At 40.7% G+C, this 16,543-nt stretch overlaps 4 protein-coding genes across 7 annotated transcripts in view; 1 reads left to right on the forward strand and 3 right to left on the reverse strand.

Moving 5' to 3' along the window:
• Positions 1–5,088, reverse strand: part of Ptp10D (Protein tyrosine phosphatase 10D) — a 57,875-nt gene extending 52,787 nt beyond the window's left edge. For 2 of the 4 annotated variants that reach the window (XM_065868153.2, XM_017068569.4), the window contains exons 1-2: positions 4,794–5,087; positions 2,659–3,070 (exon numbers count right to left, since the gene is read on the reverse strand). In XM_065868153.2, coding sequence (XP_065724225.1) covers positions 2,659–2,772 — 114 coding nt within the window. In that variant the 5' untranslated portion in view covers positions 2,773–3,070; positions 4,794–5,087. Of the gene's footprint in view, positions 1–2,658; positions 3,071–4,793 lie in introns of all 4 variants that reach the window. The other 2 variants (XM_017068571.4, XM_065868152.2) reach the window with 2 other exon arrangements.
• A 3,051-nt stretch (positions 5,089–8,139) lies between these two features.
• On the reverse strand, positions 8,140–11,975 carry Met (Methoprene-tolerant). Its single transcript, XM_017068729.4, has 2 exons — positions 9,926–11,975; positions 8,140–9,849 (listed from the first exon to the last, which is right to left on the reverse strand). Exons 1-2 carry the CDS (start codon positions 11,213–11,215, stop codon positions 8,983–8,985), a joined length of 2,157 nt encoding a protein of 718 aa, XP_016924218.2. The 5' UTR covers positions 11,216–11,975; the 3' UTR covers positions 8,140–8,982.
• Positions 11,976–12,306: 331 nt separating this feature from the next.
• Positions 12,307–12,938, forward strand: RPA3 (Replication protein A3). Its single transcript, XM_017068422.4, has 2 exons — positions 12,307–12,638; positions 12,703–12,938. Exons 1-2 carry the CDS (start codon positions 12,402–12,404, stop codon positions 12,802–12,804), a joined length of 339 nt encoding a protein of 112 aa, XP_016923911.2. The 5' UTR covers positions 12,307–12,401; the 3' UTR covers positions 12,805–12,938.
• A 361-nt stretch (positions 12,939–13,299) lies between these two features.
• LOC108005443 (ATP-binding cassette sub-family F member 1) lies at positions 13,300–16,508 on the reverse strand. The gene is made up of 3 exons (XM_017068733.4): positions 16,370–16,508; positions 15,177–16,313; positions 13,300–15,101 (listed from the first exon to the last, which is right to left on the reverse strand). The coding sequence occupies exons 2-3, from the start codon at positions 16,309–16,311 to the stop codon at positions 13,483–13,485; spliced, it is 2,754 nt and encodes a 917-aa protein (XP_016924222.2). The 5' UTR covers positions 16,312–16,313; positions 16,370–16,508; the 3' UTR covers positions 13,300–13,482.
• Between the last annotated feature and the right edge of the window lie 35 nt (positions 16,509–16,543).

Here is a 16,543-nt window from a genome sequence, read left to right on the forward strand (position 1 = left end):
TTTTTGGGTAAGCCTCATTTTATGCTCCATTTAAGTTGGCCTTGTTTATAATTATACAAGGTATATTTCTTTTAAATGGGCAGAATTATATAGTAAAGAACGATAAAGTAGTATTATTATGAAAAAACTACTTAGGAAGTTAAGTCTATTTATATATTTATCAATGAATAAATCGAATAATATTCACTAACATAAATCCTCAGATATTTTATCAATTTAAACGATAAAGCATATAGAATAAAAATACCTCATGGATGTGTTCTTGCTTTAATGAATGCCTGTATATACTTGTGTTTACTATTCGACTGAGACGTGACTTATGGCCACCAGCAACGAAATAAGTTAAGATTGTATGTGACCGAATGGCAAATATTTCTGGCCATTTATCAGAGCAATGAAAAAAAAAACGGCCGGTGAAACAGCATGAACAACTAAAAAACCCATTTAAATGGATCTACCGGGGGAAACAATTGTTTAGTTGTATTCGAAATAGAATATATAGGTATATGTGGGGGAGCAGTAGTCGTTACGCGCCAACAATTTCGTTAAACAAATAAAAACAAACGAATAAAAATTTGTCAATGTAAAATGTAATCGAAATCGAATTCGAACCGGTTAACAGCGGGTTGGGAATTCATGCCAAGTCGTGCCCACTTCTATTATAAATAACTACCAGTACTATCCAGTAAACAATATACAGATCAGCTTGAGTAAAGTTAAGATATCACGATACAAAAACAGTATTACACGTTTTGAATACTATATAACAAATCAATACTATTTGTCTATTAAGCTTAGAAAAGAATCGAAGTCTATGAGCCAAGTTAATTGTTGTAATGCCTATACCTTTATGAAAATTGGATTCGTGCAAAATTACGAAAGTCGAAAGTCAATTACCGATTACAACACAAAGTTGGATGCACAAATGGGGGAATCGGTTATGAAATTATTATGCAAAACAGAAACCGAAACTAATACAGCACGAAATAACTATTAGAGATATAAAGCTTGCATGGTAGTACAGATAAGATAAATCTGGTAAATCCCTTGAGAATACGAATTTTATCATAACATCATAATCGAAAACCATTAAATGGGTCTCTACTTTTTAACCCCTATATCTTATTATTATTTATTTATTTTATCTATCATTTTATTTTAAATCTATATGTTAATTCCTTTTTTCTGACTCTGATAATAGATTGGTTTCTTAAGAGTGTACTGGGTATATAGTATTTTTACTTCATATCTCTCTTACACACGACTTAAGATGCGAAATGCAAAATCTTGTTTGGGGTTTCTTGTTTTTTTTGCAATGATATTGCTTTTGTTTGTCGTTTCCTCAAGGTCTTTGATTGGGGGAGAGTTTGTTTGCTTTTAGTACTCCATACAGTGAGACAAATACATCCGCATGAACAATGACAAAAGGCAAACATGATGCGAAATAATTGAATTTAATTAACTTGGGAAAAGACCAAAGACAAAAGTGAAGACGATTTTCATGTGGGTGAGGCAATGAGGGATCACAAATAAATAAATAAATAACTCTCGACAATGTTTGCAGAATTTTGCTGCATTGATTGCCCTCAAATGTTGAAAGTTAATTAAGTGTATTTTTGTGTATGCGTCATTTTATTAAAATGTGGTCTCCTGATGGTAGTTTGTTCCACAATTGAGGTTTCAGAATATTTGTATTTGTGGTTTCATTTAGTTTAGTTTTATTTCTAGCCTAAGGTAAGTAGGTGTAATAAGTTTATAAGTCCTATCCCAGAAAAATTACATTATTGAGTAACTAAGCATGGATCTAGATATCTGAATTTTGATCCATAAGATAGACAAACCTGTATAATATAGGAAGTTTAATAATCAAAAAAAACACATTAGTTTAAAATTGTCTGGCAAATGGAAAAAATTTACAAGTCTTGCTATAGAAACACTTATATCCTACTTAAGCAAAACGTATAGTTTCGTATCTACGTATCTACGTATCTAGGATCTCCTAGCATTGATTTTGAAGATAAAACAACTTAATAATGAAAAAAGTGTGTTAGATAGTAAGTTTTTCTAGGTGAAGAACTTCTTAGTGCTATCTTAGGTATCTATAAATCCACCCGCTATTGGGTTTTTATTGCTAGTTTTTGCAATTTTCATATCCTACTTAAAAAAAGTTAGAGTTCCATAGATTATATCATTGATCTTAAGGGCAAAAATCATACTAGTATCTTGGTATCTATAAATTTACCGGCTATTGTTTTCTTCTATTATAATTTTTGGTAATTTTCAAACCCTATTTGAACAAAAGTTATAGTTCTATAGATCCAAGCATTGATATTAAAGATAAAACAACTCGGTATTGAAAAAAAGGGTTATATTGTAAGTTTGTCTTGGTAAAAATCTTTTTAGTGGTATCTTGGTATCTATAAATCCACCCGCTATTGAGTTCTTCATTATTACTTTTGGTAATTTTCATATCGTAGTAAAGAAAATGGATAGTTCCATAGATCCTAGCATAGATGTTGAAGATAAAACAACTTAATAATGAAAAAAGAGTGATAGACAGTAGGTTTTTCGTGGTAGATAACTTCTTAATGGTATCTTGGTATCTATAAATCCACCCGCTATTGTGTTTTGGCCATGTTTCTCGCTTTGTTCGCTTACCTTTAGAGTAAATGCTGCCAGAAATGCTAAACTCCAGAGCCAGCAATGTTGTGGAACGGCTTTTTGCCTTTTGAGTCGGATTCTAGTAGTGGCTTTACTTAGCTGGTACAACATTTTGGGGCCGTCGTTTTGCTGTTTTCGCTGTTGTTTTCTGCTCCTGACTCTCTTTTGTTGTCTGCCTCTATTTTTTTGTTAACTTTGCGATTTTTGTGCGATTTTTGGATTGTGTATTTCGCTAGTTTCTTTTCATTTCGGGCATTTTAAGCGCGAGTTTAGTCTTAACTTTAATTAAATGCATTGTTTACAAAAATTTTCTCGTCAGCGCGGTAAAATTTTATAATTTCTTCGAGAACCAATTGGTTGAAATTTTGTTTTTTTTTTTTAGAATTGATTAAAACATTTTATTTGTGATCTGCAAGAGAGAATAAATTATAAATAAATGTGGAAGAGCGATCGCGAGAAGGAGACAGGAAGATATGGTGCTGCTGTCTCGCTCTCTACCTGCTCTGCTCTTACTCTTCCTCGCCTTCAACACTTTGCGCTTGCGCCAAGAGCTTTTTCAGATTTTTTTTATATTTTTCTGCGACTTGTTTCTATATCTTATTACAGTGGGCAGATATATTTCGACTTTTTTAATGTACTTTATAAAGATATGAAGCGGTACTATATGAAATGGTTCCAAAAAAATTGGATTATCATAGACCTTATTGAAAAACAATTCTTTTCTATTCATGAAATATTCATTTTCCGTAGGGAATCACAAATTCTAGGAATGAATAATAATTTAATCGCTTTTTTATTCAAGTTATAAAAGCCGGACTGTTTGAATATTCAAGGCATAAATTTTATTTAAATCCTAATCGCAGATAAGTGCTAATTAATTGCCCAGTCTTTTGCAGTTGCAAAAAATTGCTGATCAACAATTTAGCCTCCGCTGACGTCATTGAAATATTTAAAATCTCGCCAGCCAGCAAAAGAAACAAATAAATATGAAAAATAAATAAAACTAAACGCCAGAAAACCAGTTCTGCGAAATCAAAACGCTGCACAGAACGAAATTCTGAATAATTTTTATAGAAAACTCATAGTGAGATTGGTTATTAAAAATGGTAATGCTTTGAACAGATCCTCAATTAAGGTATACATATTTTTATAACGATTCTTGACCTATTTTAATGCAATTTTTACCAATATTATTATTAAAATACAGGTAAATACGTTGAAAATGATTTGTTGATTTCTTATTGGAATCATTCTTAGTTAGCTTCATTCATAATAATATTAATAATTTGTATAGATATCTCATTGTGAGATTGGTTATTTAAAATGGTAATATTTTGAGCAGATCCTCAATTAAGGTATACATTTTTATAACGATTATTGACCTATTTTAATGCAATTTTTACCAATATCATAATACAGTGAAAATGAATTGTTGATTTCTTATTGGGATCATTCAAAGTAAGCTTCATTCATAATGGTTCTTTAAATTTCGTTCTGTGTATGTTTTGTTATTGTTGCTATTTGTTGTTGTTTCTGGCGCTTGGCAACATTGCCATGCAAAAAAGACCTTCAACTTTGTTGCAAAGAGAGGAGACAAGAGCGAAGAGCAGATTGATATGATTGATCTCGGGGGAAAGAGAGCGACAGAGAGAGCGAGAGCTTTATGATCTCGGCACATAAAACACAAAAACAAAACAAAACAAGTTTTTTTTAACGTATTTCTTCACTTCTTATTTATTGCCGAATGTAGGACAAGTTTCTTTAATGCGGCTGGAAATATTTTCGCAATTTATATTGATTATTTAAGAGCTAATTTGGAAACAAAACCCGAAAAAAAGCCGAAAGATAACAGGAAGTGGAGAAATTTGCCGCACAACAGCAACAACAACAAGTCAAATGAGGCTGTGAGTGGAAGAGGGAAAGCAACGGCATGCCAAAAAAAAGAAATAACAAAAAAAAAAAAGTTGCGTAGGTGTTGCTTCCACCTCACTCGCTCTGTCTGCCCCCATCGCCCCCCTCTCTATGGCTCTCTCGTTCTTTTTGTTATTATTGTTGCACACACACACACACACGCACGCACACACAACAAACAACTCTCAATTTCTGCTTTTACTTTAAGCTTTATGTCTTACGTTTTCCACTGCGTTTCTCAAAATTTTCTCATTCAACACGCCACCAAAAACAAAATCATTTAAATATATACACCGAAATTTTTGTGTATTTTTTTGAAAATTTCTTGCGTTGTCGTTGGTTTAAAAAAAATAACAAAAAACGAGCACCGACACACACGCGCACGCGACAGAAAAACACAGACGCAGAAAAAAGCGGAACGGACAATAGACAAATGTTGCGTTTTTCGAGCGCCTGCCTTTTCTCCGTCCGTCCGCAGGTTTGTTTGTCGAAACGGCGCAGCAGAAACAGTTTGATTGCTGCGAATCGCAGCCCCTGAATTTAAAAACGAAAAAGACAGACCAATCTGCTTTTGTTTTCTACATTTCGCCGCGGTTGGCGGACGGTCACACCAGCTGATTTCAAATTTGCCTCCCCTCTCCTTTCAACAGAAATGTTAAGATTGTTTAATGTTAAGATTTGCAGAGCGCTGCTTTTCGGAGAGCAAGATCAGAGATCTTCTATCTCGCTTTTTTACTGATACTTACGGTCGCTTACGTTTGCTTACGTTTAAACACAAAAATACTGAAAAAATTATTTCGCGGGAAGAGAAACCATCTCGTATTCGCTAGAAATGCAATGCTCTGTCACTATTTGACGGATATACTTTAAATAATTTGGGGTATGCTTCGAAAGATAAAGTGTGACACTTTTCAAATGCTTTGACGAGCTAACAAACTGAGAATGTTGGGTGTAAATTTTCAAATATAGCAAAAACAGCTTGGCGGATGGTCACACCAACCGATTTTGAATTTGACTCTTCAACAGAAATGTTAAGATAAAACGTTTTCCAACATTTGCTGTTAATGGAACTGAGTTGGTGGGTTTCGTGTCGCGTGGTGAATTTGCTGCAGCACCACCGTTATTCGGAAGCGGTGCGTGTGAGCAGGATAACTATAGGTGCACATGAAGGCGCGCAAATTCGAATTTGAATATCTACAACATTGTTTATTTTTATCTTTAAAAAGTTGTTTAATTTTTTTTTTTAATTATACTGACCGTAAGGTTAGGTACTTGTAACTAAATGTAATTACCACTTTCTTAAAGCTTTCGAGGCTGAAAATTACTTATTTTCCTAATAAGTTAAAACAATTTTAACAGAAACAATTTTTGTAATTTTCCTAGAATCCAAGAATTAAAAATGCCTTTTTGATTCTCCAAACTCTATTGTTTGATTTAAAAAAACATAATTGATTATGTAGACCTTTTTCTATAAATTAAATTTGATATGTTTATTTAAGACTGTCCTACCTCCAAACATTTAGGCACTTAAATATGCAATCGCATGTTATATAACATCGCATGTTGTATAACTTCATTAACACTACTATGAATTCACGTAGGCAATATAAATTTACTTTATATTCTATAATCCATAAGTTCAATGGAATCTCACCATTCCTCCGAACTCACCTTAAACTCATACGACTGAATATTTATTTTACATTTTACAATTACAAATTTTTGATTTTCTTACAAGTCTTACATTTTAAATTATTTACATCATTTTTAAATTAAAAAAAGTTTAAAGTTAATAAGCGAATTTTCTATTTAAGACTCAGCAAACAGGGATCACTTTTTACTTGATAAAAAGAGCGCCAAAACAATTTTGAATACGCAGTATGGCTAGCTGCACTCTTCTAACACATATTGCCATCCACCGTTTATTCACCGCATCCACTTTAATTTAACTTAGAAATTAATGCAATAATTTCAGCACATTGCCCAATAATACAATTTAGATCACATTTATTTTTTACCCACAATAAAAAGACAATATTCTTCATTTATATAATTTATTATTTATTAATTCATCTGCATGAACTGTTACTGATTATTATAATTAATTATTGTTAATTACGGGCTATTTTTAATTGCTATAGTTTAGCAAGTTCTAAAAAAGACATTACACAGTATTATTCTTACGTCGATTATACCACTTGACATTTGACATTACACTTAAAACTATATTAATATTACTAAAGAAAAACTTATTTTTTTGGGAAAATAACAACGCAAGGAAACAAACAAAATTTAATTGAAGGGATAAACCAAAAGTGTTTAAAGAGCACAACTCGTTTGGACAAACACTGAACGATTCGCTGGGAAATTAGCATACGACTTTTAATTAAATTACACACTAGACAAACCGAGTAATAATTAAAAATACAAACAAAAAATTGAGCTAAACGAAATGTTAATAATATACATACTGTATATATATGCATATGTTTATAGCTAGCAGAATTTCGCTATAAAACAAAAAAAATAACGAAAGGATAACCCCGCCTCCTCACAACCTCCCAAAACCACCACCCACCGCCTCATAATTACCACTAGAACCACTTCCCCGAAAAATAAAATGTATACTCCCCTCCGATACGTCGATGATAAGAACGCAACGCCAAGGACGATGGCAAAGGCTTTGATAACAGGTCAATCTGGCCTTGTGAGTATTGGGCTACAGTAAACTTCACCAGCACGAACTGACCGCCTCTTCTGAATTTAAAATATATTCGTGAATCCATTAGATATTTATAAAAAAAAAAACTGGACTCTTGATCCATAGATTCTTGGTTTAAATATTCACTGTTATAAGAAAATATTTCACTGTAGTTGTTCTTACAAGTTTAAGGTCTTTAAAATGTAAATCATTTTTAAAATGATATTGTCTTGACTATCTAAACTTTCAATATTTGGTTTAAATTTATTAAAAATGTTTACAATCTTAGTGTAATTCGATTTTTTTGAAAAGTTTAGTTATTGCTTTTTTATTATTCGTTCACTGGGCTTTGGATTAAATCAGGCTTCCTTCAAAAAATCAAGCTTTTAAAATTTTAAGCTAATTTCAAAAAACTATAATTTTTATGAGTGTAATTAAAATTGTCTAAATAGTTTTAATTTTAAACTTTATCAGAGTTTTGGCATTCCTAGTTTTTAATTTGGTTTTCTATTTTGTACTTTCGTACTAAAGAGTTTTCCAACACTAACAATTTGCATATTAATTTTTACAAAATCTTTAAAAATATCCAAACTAGGCTGATTTTCAAGGAAATTTTAACGATTTTTTTAAAAGCACACCTAAAATCGATTCTCTATACGCATTAAAAATATTAACAAATAATAAATTCAAATTTTCAGGAGACTTTCGAGTTCAATTTCGAGAAGTTTGACTGTGGCGATGGCAAAAAAAAAAGTCGAGCGTTTAGTTTCCATCGATTGCGAAATCCGTATAACTATTAATGAGTCGTTTCTAGCGTTTCCAGACTTAGGGCAAAATAAATATATAATTGTTTGTTTTTTGTACTCTTTTTACACTGGTGTGCGGGGGGGGGCGGAGGGTGATAACTGGGAAATCGGGAAATGGGGCTTAGATTTCAACTAAAACCGAAGCCGAGCACTGATCTAGTCTTCAAACACACCCATGCACACAGACGCACTCGTGCTCACACACACATCCATATTTACAAATTAAACGTAATTACATAACGAAGATTATTGATTATGGAACACCGTCTTAGCAGCACACACCGATCGGCATACAATATAACATATAGCCGAACTATTTCGCATCGATATCACTTGCAAAATCAGTGATTCCCAAAATGTATCTTACACTTTTTAATAGCGATCATCGTGATCAGATTATTACTACTGCCACAATCTCGAAATAAATGCGTCCTAATTTTTTAAGGAAACTATAACGAAACAATGTTATAATATGTTAATATACACAAAGCTAATAATTTCGTTTGGTTGTGATTAAGAATGCACTTTGAACAAGTTGAAAATTAGGTAGTTGAAACCAGAAAGAGAGGGAATTCCCATATAATTACAGGGTTATTATATTACAAATTCTGTTTTTCCTTTTTAATTGCTCTTTTAAGACCAGTCATTATATAGGCACTGAACCCAAATTGCATTAATAAAATGTCTGGAACTGGGAATAATAAAATACAAGATTCCAAGTCTCTAAAAACAACTGGTTAGAACTAACTACTCCTTTCTTTTTTGGCTAAGCTTGAAAAGTATCTGATACATTTTGGGTTTTCACTTGCGATTGCTTCGGATTACATCAAAGATGCAATGTGAGCTACTAATGGCGTCCCTTTCCACACCCAATTAGAAGGCAAACCAGGAGTCATCAGCCCGTCATCGCAGCGTGCTGGTCAGTGTTCGATGCAGAACACTGGGACGCGTATGAAGCGGCTGTGGCGGCGGTGTATTGCTGTGTGGATCTGGCGTATCGGGCGCCTCACCAGCACTCAAACTACTAGCCGGCGATAGAGTGCAGGATGCTGTGTCCACCTCGCTGAGGCAGCTGCTCAATTGCCGGATCACTCCCTGTTGCGAGGAGTGGCTGCGCTCCCTCAGCAGCTCCCGATCCCGATCTCGGTCGCGCATCTTCTGATGCTCCTGCTGAAACTTCCTGGCCGCCGTTACATTGACCACACTCACCGACTTGGAAATGGAGCTCTTCACCGATGAGGGAGCTGGCGGCACCAGGGCCAAGGCGGGCGTGGGCGATGGAGCCAGCTCCTCGAGGGTCAACGTATTTGCTGGCGAACAGTAGCCATCGTCCATCAGGCTCTCCATGGGTTGTCCCCCAACCGCATCGCCCGAATCCACACTCTTATGCAGGTTCTCTATCAGATACAGTACAATTCTCTCCAGTTGCTGCGGCGCCTGGGAGGCGGGCAAATCGGGAGTGGTACTCTGCGTGGGCATCTCAGCCTTGATGATGGTCGAGAACTTCTCCTTCATCTCCTGCACCTTCTGCCGGCCCGCCTCCTCGTCGAGCAGCGTGTTGACGCACAGGAATGAGTGCACCTTGTTGGTGCCACGATCGATTTCGAGAAAGCCCTTCGTATGCAGGTAGATGAACCGACCATTCCGGGATAGCAGACGGTAGCAGCTCTCACCATAGTCGCTGTTGCAGTCGTACATCTGGCGAAGGGCCACAATAACCCAGCGCACGTCGTCCAGATGCATAAAGCAGAAGGGGCTAAGGTTGCGCACCTGTTTTGGGGAGGAGAGCAATTAATTAACAATGAACTGGATGAAATGGAACTGGAGGCAATGCCAAACTACCCACCTCATCTTTCATATAGCCCGCCACCAGACCAATCCTCTGATCACAGTCGATGATGCTGCCGTCGATAAGGTGCCTCGTATGATACTCCAACTGATAGGGTTCTGGCTGCCTATAGATGGTCAAGCCGAGCGGACTTTCTGTCTCCTCGGGCGCCCGTTCCTCCGGCAGCACTCTGGCCATGGCCACGAGCACGATGTCGTTCCCACTGATCCCATGCAGCGCCGCCTGGGCAATGGCATCGTGCTGGGGCGGCACTGTCGCCGCTTCTGCCGCCACAGCTGCGGCCGCAGCCAGCATATTATTGTTCCTCGAGCGTCGTATTAACTGGGAGACTATGGGATAGTTGGCAGCAGCTCCGCCGGTCAGCGAAGAGTCGCTGCGGCGAAAGCAGCCGTCAATCCTCACCCGTTCGTAGTGCCGCGTGGCCTCCGCCCGTGTGGAGGCTCTGGCCAAGCGGACTGTGAAACAGCGACGATCCGTACGCAGGCGTTCATCGATGGCCGCCAAATGGGCAATGCTCCGCGGGCTGGGTGTACGTCGGTTATACGGGTGCTCCTCATCCTCATCCTCCTCGTCCTGCTGCTCCTGCTGCTGCTGCTCCTGCAAACGCTGCTCCTCCGTCTCCATTTCCTCCTCATCCATATCACTGCCAGAGGCTGAGGCCGATGTGGATGTGGAGTGGCCCTGCTGTTGATTGTGCCCCTGCTGCTGATGCTGCTGCTGGTAGAACAGCGTCTCTATATCCCGGGGTATTAGCTGTTGCCTCAGCAAGGCCTGATCCTCGGGATGGGTGATCTGGAGCAGATTCTGGCCATACAAATCGGACTGACAGTGACCCAGGAGCTGCTCCACGCTGGAGGAGACCAAAACGATTTGGCCACTGCAGGTAAGGGTGAGGAAGCAGCTGTCCAGCAGCTGCATTAAGGTGTCCGTGAGATGCATACTGGGATTGGCTAGATCTCCGCCAGCCGAGGCGGAGAAGCCAGAGCCTTTCAAGCTGGGTTTTCGACGGCGCCTAGAGGCGGATTTGCCAAAGACATACTGCAACCTCAGGCCATGGGTGGCGAATCTGAGGACGGCGGTCTTGTCCAGGCGACGTGAGGATTCGGCTGCATGTGGCACCATGGTGGCCAGCTCCTGGATGCTGGCATTCAACTTATCCCGTCGCTGTTTCTCGGCGAGATTGCGGGCCTCCCGGCCGTTGGCAGGATCCGAGGATGAGGCCGAACCCGATCCAGATCCGGATCCGGATCCTGTGGAGCCCGTGTTGCCCGCCTCTGCTGCAGCCATTTTGTTTGCCCGATTTTCCACCACTTTTTTCAGTGGCGTGGGAAATTGCCTTTTGTTGTGGCTTTTCCACTGGCAATCCTCGCTTTATGGATTTTCCCCTTTAATTGGCGCCTTGCGGTAAATGAAAATCGTCACTCTCCATAACAGAGTATACGCTCCGCTCCTCTCTAATAATTTTATATACAAATATTTCTTCTTAAAATATTTATACTTTTATTTTTTTTGTTATATTTTCAGCCTTTATTGTTTTTGTTTTTTTTTTGTTGGTTTTATTTTTTTGTTTTTTCTGCTGCTTTTAAAGTTTTCAAGGTCTCGCTTATGCTGGCTGTTGTTTTTGTTTTTGCCCCCTCTATCGTTCGCTCTCGCTCGCTCACACACACACAAACACACGTCACTCTCACGCAACGTACATATGTTTTCTCTTTTCGCTTTCGTACTTTTCCACTTGCTTTTAGTCTTATTATTACTATTATTTGTTTCCCTATTTATTTATGCGTTTCGCCTTGTAGTTGTTTTTTCCGTTTTATTTTTTTTGATTGCGTTGCGAATCTGAGTCTCCTGCTTGTTGTTGTTGTTGCTGCTGCTGGTGGCGTTATTGTTGCTCTATTTGTTGTTGTATGCCCGCGATGAGGTAAGTTCCGAGGGCGGGGGTGGTTTTAACAATGCTTGCACTAGTTTTTGTTTATATTAAGTGATTAACTGTTTATTTTTAACATTTATTTTATAACAATAAACATTGGTTCGGTTGGCCAGGCTAAAAACTATCGATACATCGATTTAGTTGTCTGAGGTCCTGAAACTAGCACGTTCTCACCGGGGCGTTTTCCAGTGAGCAACTCTCATCTTGCGTGTTATCGAAGTTTTTGGGGTAGTCCCAAGCGATGTTATTCATTATTTGTGGTAAAAAATATATAAAACAGTTGAGAAACTTCAAAACCAGATGGAAAAACATTTTTTTTTATATAATTAACCATAAGCTAGAGGTAAATAATCAGACATAAGTAAAATATTTCATTGAAATATAATAAATAATTGCTTTCAAATACTATCGATAGCATCACTCAGCTAACGGTGTATCGATTCTGTCATCGCTGTCTTGATTGGCGCTCTTTCTTGTTTACGCATTTCATTTCGTGCCGAAATTTGCAACTTTTCTGATTAAACTTTAATAAACTGCTGAATAATTATGAATGCCTTTGATCCACGCTCGATTATCAACGGAGGAATGCTGAAGCAGTTTTCCGGCCAAACCGTGAGCATAATGGTGCGCGTGGAGAGCGTGGCGGGATCCACTTTGCTGGCCAATTCCACGGACAACCACAAGCTGAAGATCAATTTGCCGGGGGAACTGAGTGCCGCCGATGGAGCCTGGGTGGAGGTCATTGGAGTGCCACATGGTGCCGACACCATCAGGGCCAAGGAGGTGGGTGCTCTTGCTCAACGAAGGCCCTAAGACTATTCCTAATCCCCTTGTTCTCCCTCTTCAGGTCATTGAATTCGGCGGCGAGAATATCGACTTCGATAAGGATGGCTACAATGGTTTGAGCCACCTGATCAACAACGTCAAGTCCTTCTACCGCAGCGGCTAGGACTCCATCACCCTCTAATTTGCACATCTAGTGTTAAGAATTATATGTACCTTAGGCTAAGTTTATCCATTTTTTGGAATGCACGCAAAAATCAGTTGCTGAAATAAACAAAAACTATTCTGCATATTTGTTTATATAGCTTCTTGTTATTGGGTTAACTATCTCATCATTGGCCTCAAGCTTCCCAAGGAACTTCTAATAAAGTCTCACTTTTTGAGCAGATTCTATCCCACTCGTTGAAAACTGACTTTTATATACCCTAAACTTCTCCAAGTAAATTGATTTGCTTCATGCATATAACGTGTTAAAGATATAATAGCTATCAATGATTATGATAAGTTTTTGGTAACTTATACATTTTTGATGATTTAGCAAGCAATATTTAATATGAAACTATACTTCCGTGTGATTAAATTGCAATCAGTGTGAAAATCTTATCCAATGGTTAAATTCCTTCTTATAGCTTCCTAAATCCCATAATATTTATATACGCAATTCATTCTACACCTTTCTAGTGTAATAACTTTTACTTCCACAATTTGTTATTGTATATATGTTGGTATAAAAAGGCTAACTAGCGGATAAACCATTCAACAGTTGAACAATTAACATAGGGCGAGCCGGCTGACGAGATGATGACCAGGGGCGGGGACTCCAAGTCCGTGTGAAGCTCCAGGGTTATTGCAGCACCGCTGCATTGGCCACCACGCTAGGATTGTTGACCACCTCGCCCAGCGAATCGAGAACCTCCTTCCTGTAGTCATCGAACTCTCCATCAATCTCGTTGATCGACTGATCCTCAATCACGTATAGAGTGCAGCCCGTTTCACGGATCAATCGCTCGTCGTGGGAAACAATGATCACGCCACCTTCGTACTCGTTGATAGCCTCCGCCAAGGCGTCAATACTCTCGATATCCAGGTTATTGGTAGGCTCATCGAGAATCAGGACATCCGGAGCACTGAGACAAAGCTCAGCGAGGGCCACACGAGCCTTCTGACCACCGGACAGATCCTTCATCTTGATGGTGTGCGCATGACTGACCAGACCAAAGGATCCCAACGCCTTGCGCGCCTTTTCGTGCGGCAAATTGAACAGACGCTGCAGATACTCGGCAGCCGATTCTTCTGCCGTGAGATGTTCGCCGGAGTGCTGATCGAAACGGCCCACGTGAAGGCGGTGATTCTTGCGCTGCTCACCCTCCTGCGGTTCCAGTTCGCCGAGCAGCAGCTTCAGGAACGTGGACTTGCCCACACCATTGGGTCCCACGATGGCCACGCGACTGGTCAGATCAATACCGAAGTCGGCCTTGATGAACAGCGGTTTTTGGCCCGCAAAGGCGAAGGTTACATTGTGGACACCCAAAATGGGCGGCTGCAGTTGCGATGGTTCCGGGAAGCGGAACTTGACGATATATTCCTTTGGCCTGGCCAGCAGTTCCTGCGGTCCCTCGTCCTCGTCCTGTTTCTGCTGCTTCGACTTGTTCTTCTCCTGCTTGCGGGTGAGCGACTCCTTCTGCTTCTTCTCCGCCGCCTTCTTCGATTGACCGTGGGCCTTCAGCTCGCGCAGTCGCTTCTCCTGCTTCTCGTACTCCTTGATCATCTCGCGACGCTTCTGCACATACATCTTCTTGAACATGGAGTAGTTGCCCTTGTAGTATTGCAGCTTCTTCTGGTCCAAGTGAATAATCTCGTTGCACACGTTGTCCAAGAAACTTTGGTCGTGAGACACGATCAACAGGGTCTTCTTCCAGCCCTGCAGATAGTTGTCCAACCAGATCACAGCATTAAGATCCAAGTGATTGGTCGGCTCGTCAAGCATGAGCAGCGTGGGCTCCAGATAGAGGGCTCGGGCCAGGGACACTCTCATGCGCCAGCCACCGGAGAACTTGTTGGTGGGTCTGTCCTGCATTTCCTTGCTGAATCCCAAACCGGCCAGGATTCTCCGGGCCCTGGCCTCCGCCGAGTAGGCTCCAATGGCCTTTAGCTCCGTAAACGCATCGTTAAGTTCCTCCTGAACACTCAAATCGCCAGCGGCGAACTGTTTCTCCAGATCATCCGCCTTCTTCAGCATCTCCGTGCGTCGCACATCCGCTTCAAGGATGGTATCGATGGCCGTTTTGTCGGTGGCCACCACTTCCTGTTCGCAGAGCAGCACATCGATATTGGGCGGTATGGCAAAGGCACGGGTGGCAATATGCCGAAGGAGTGTGGTCTTGCCATGACCATTGGGACCCACTAAACCGTAGCGACGTCCATGGGCAATCAACAAGTTGGCGTTCACAAACAGATCGTTACCTGGATTGAACAATGAAAAATAAGGAATTAGGGGAGGGGTTTAAATATTGATTAAATGACGTAGGGATGACTCACCCTTGGCTGAGATGGTGAAATTCTCTATCTTGATGTCCACGGCGTGTTCCAGAGCCGCCTGTTGACCTGCGCTCTTCTGCACCTGTGACATGGTGAAATTATTGTCCAAATCGGAGTGTCCGGCACCGCCCTTCTTTGTCATCAGCTCCATTTGGCGTTCATACTCCTGTTGCTTCTTTTGCTTCTTCTTCTCCTTGTGGGTGAGCTTCTTCTCCTTGGTTTCCTTGCCGTCCTCGGACTTGGGTTCCGCCTCAGCTTCGGCATCTTCCTCGGGCTCTGGTTCAGGTTCAGGTTCGGGTTCGGGTTCGGGTTCGACTACAGGTTCAGGTGTCTTTTCCTTGAGACTCACGGCAGCCACTTTCTCGCTGAGGACTTGCTCTACCTTCTGCTCCTCCACTTCCTTTTCGGGCTGCTCATCCTCATCCTCGGGTTCTTCTTCGTCCTCGCTGGCCGCCAGTTTCTGTTTTTGCTGCTGCTTCTTCTTGGACTTTTTAGCCGCAGGCTTGGTGGACACCACCTCCTCCTCCTCCTCATTGTCGTCATCCTGCAGATCTTCTGCAACCTCCTCATCTTCATCCTCGCTCATGGCAAACTTGTTCTTCTGCTGCTTCTTCTTGGACTTCTTGGAGGTGGGTTTGGCGGCCGCAACGACCACTTCATCCTCATCTTCTGGCTCATCCAAGTCCAGTTCGGGTTCCTCCTCGTCGGAGAAGTCGTCGTTCTTCTTTTTGTTCTTCTTGATTTTCTTGCTGGGCGGTGGCTTCTTGGCAGCCGGCTTGGATGGAGGAGGAGCCTCCTCGTCATCCTCATCATCCTGGTCGTTGGCGGGCAGACCCTTCGCTGGTTTCTCATCCTCGTCGCTCCAGTCGTCGTTCTTCCTGCCCTTTTTGCCCTTCTTGGCCTGCTTTTTGCCCGCCTGCTGCTGTTTGCTTTGGTTCGACGAGGCTACGCTCTCCAGATCCTCGTTGTCGCGGTTTTTGGGTGCAGGATCCTCGTCGCTGGAATCGCCACCACCTCCACGCTTTCCCTTCTTGCCACCCTTTTTGTTCGTCGGCGGCTTCTTCTCCTGCACTTTCTCCAGCTGCTCCTCGTCGTCATCGAAGCGCTCCTTTTTCTTACCCTTGGCCTTGGACATTTCTATGGATATGGGTATTATAAAGCTGGTGAAGTGCACCCACTGCCCGTTAACTCACTTGATTTGATCACAGATTACTTTCGCCGCCTTCGGATTTCACGTGCAGAGCTGGCAATATTATATAGGTATGTAATACATACGTATATGTACGTATGTATGTAGTATACAACCAGTTGGGTCGCCAGGGATGATTGAAAGCATGTTGCTATCGATAGCTGCGCATGGTATGGAA

The sequence above is a fragment of the Drosophila suzukii genome, chromosome X, assembly GCF_043229965.1.
Source record: "Drosophila suzukii chromosome X, CBGP_Dsuzu_IsoJpt1.0, whole genome shotgun sequence".
Classification (NCBI taxonomy): Eukaryota; Metazoa; Arthropoda; class Insecta; order Diptera; family Drosophilidae; genus Drosophila; species Drosophila suzukii.

Coding starts and splice junctions, on each gene's coding strand:
- Met (XM_017068729.4), bottom strand. CDS start 11,215: ATGGCTGCAGCAGAGGCGGGCAACACGGGCTCCACAGGATCCGGATCC. Junction 9,850..9,925: donor CGGGCTATATGAAAGATGAG/GTGGGTAGTTTG, acceptor TCCCCAAAACAG/GTGCGCAACCTTAGCCCCTT.
- RPA3 (XM_017068422.4), top strand. CDS start 12,402: ATGAATGCCTTTGATCCACGCTCGATTATCAACGGAGGAATGCTGAAG. Junction 12,639..12,702: donor ACACCATCAGGGCCAAGGAG/GTGGGTGCTCTT, acceptor CTCCCTCTTCAG/GTCATTGAATTCGGCGGCGA.
- LOC108005443 (XM_017068733.4), bottom strand. CDS start 16,311: ATGTCCAAGGCCAAGGGTAAGAAAAAGGAGCGCTTCGATGACGACGAG. Junction 15,102..15,176: donor TTTCACCATCTCAGCCAAGG/GTGAGTCATCCC, acceptor TGTTCAATCCAG/GTAACGATCTGTTTGTGAAC.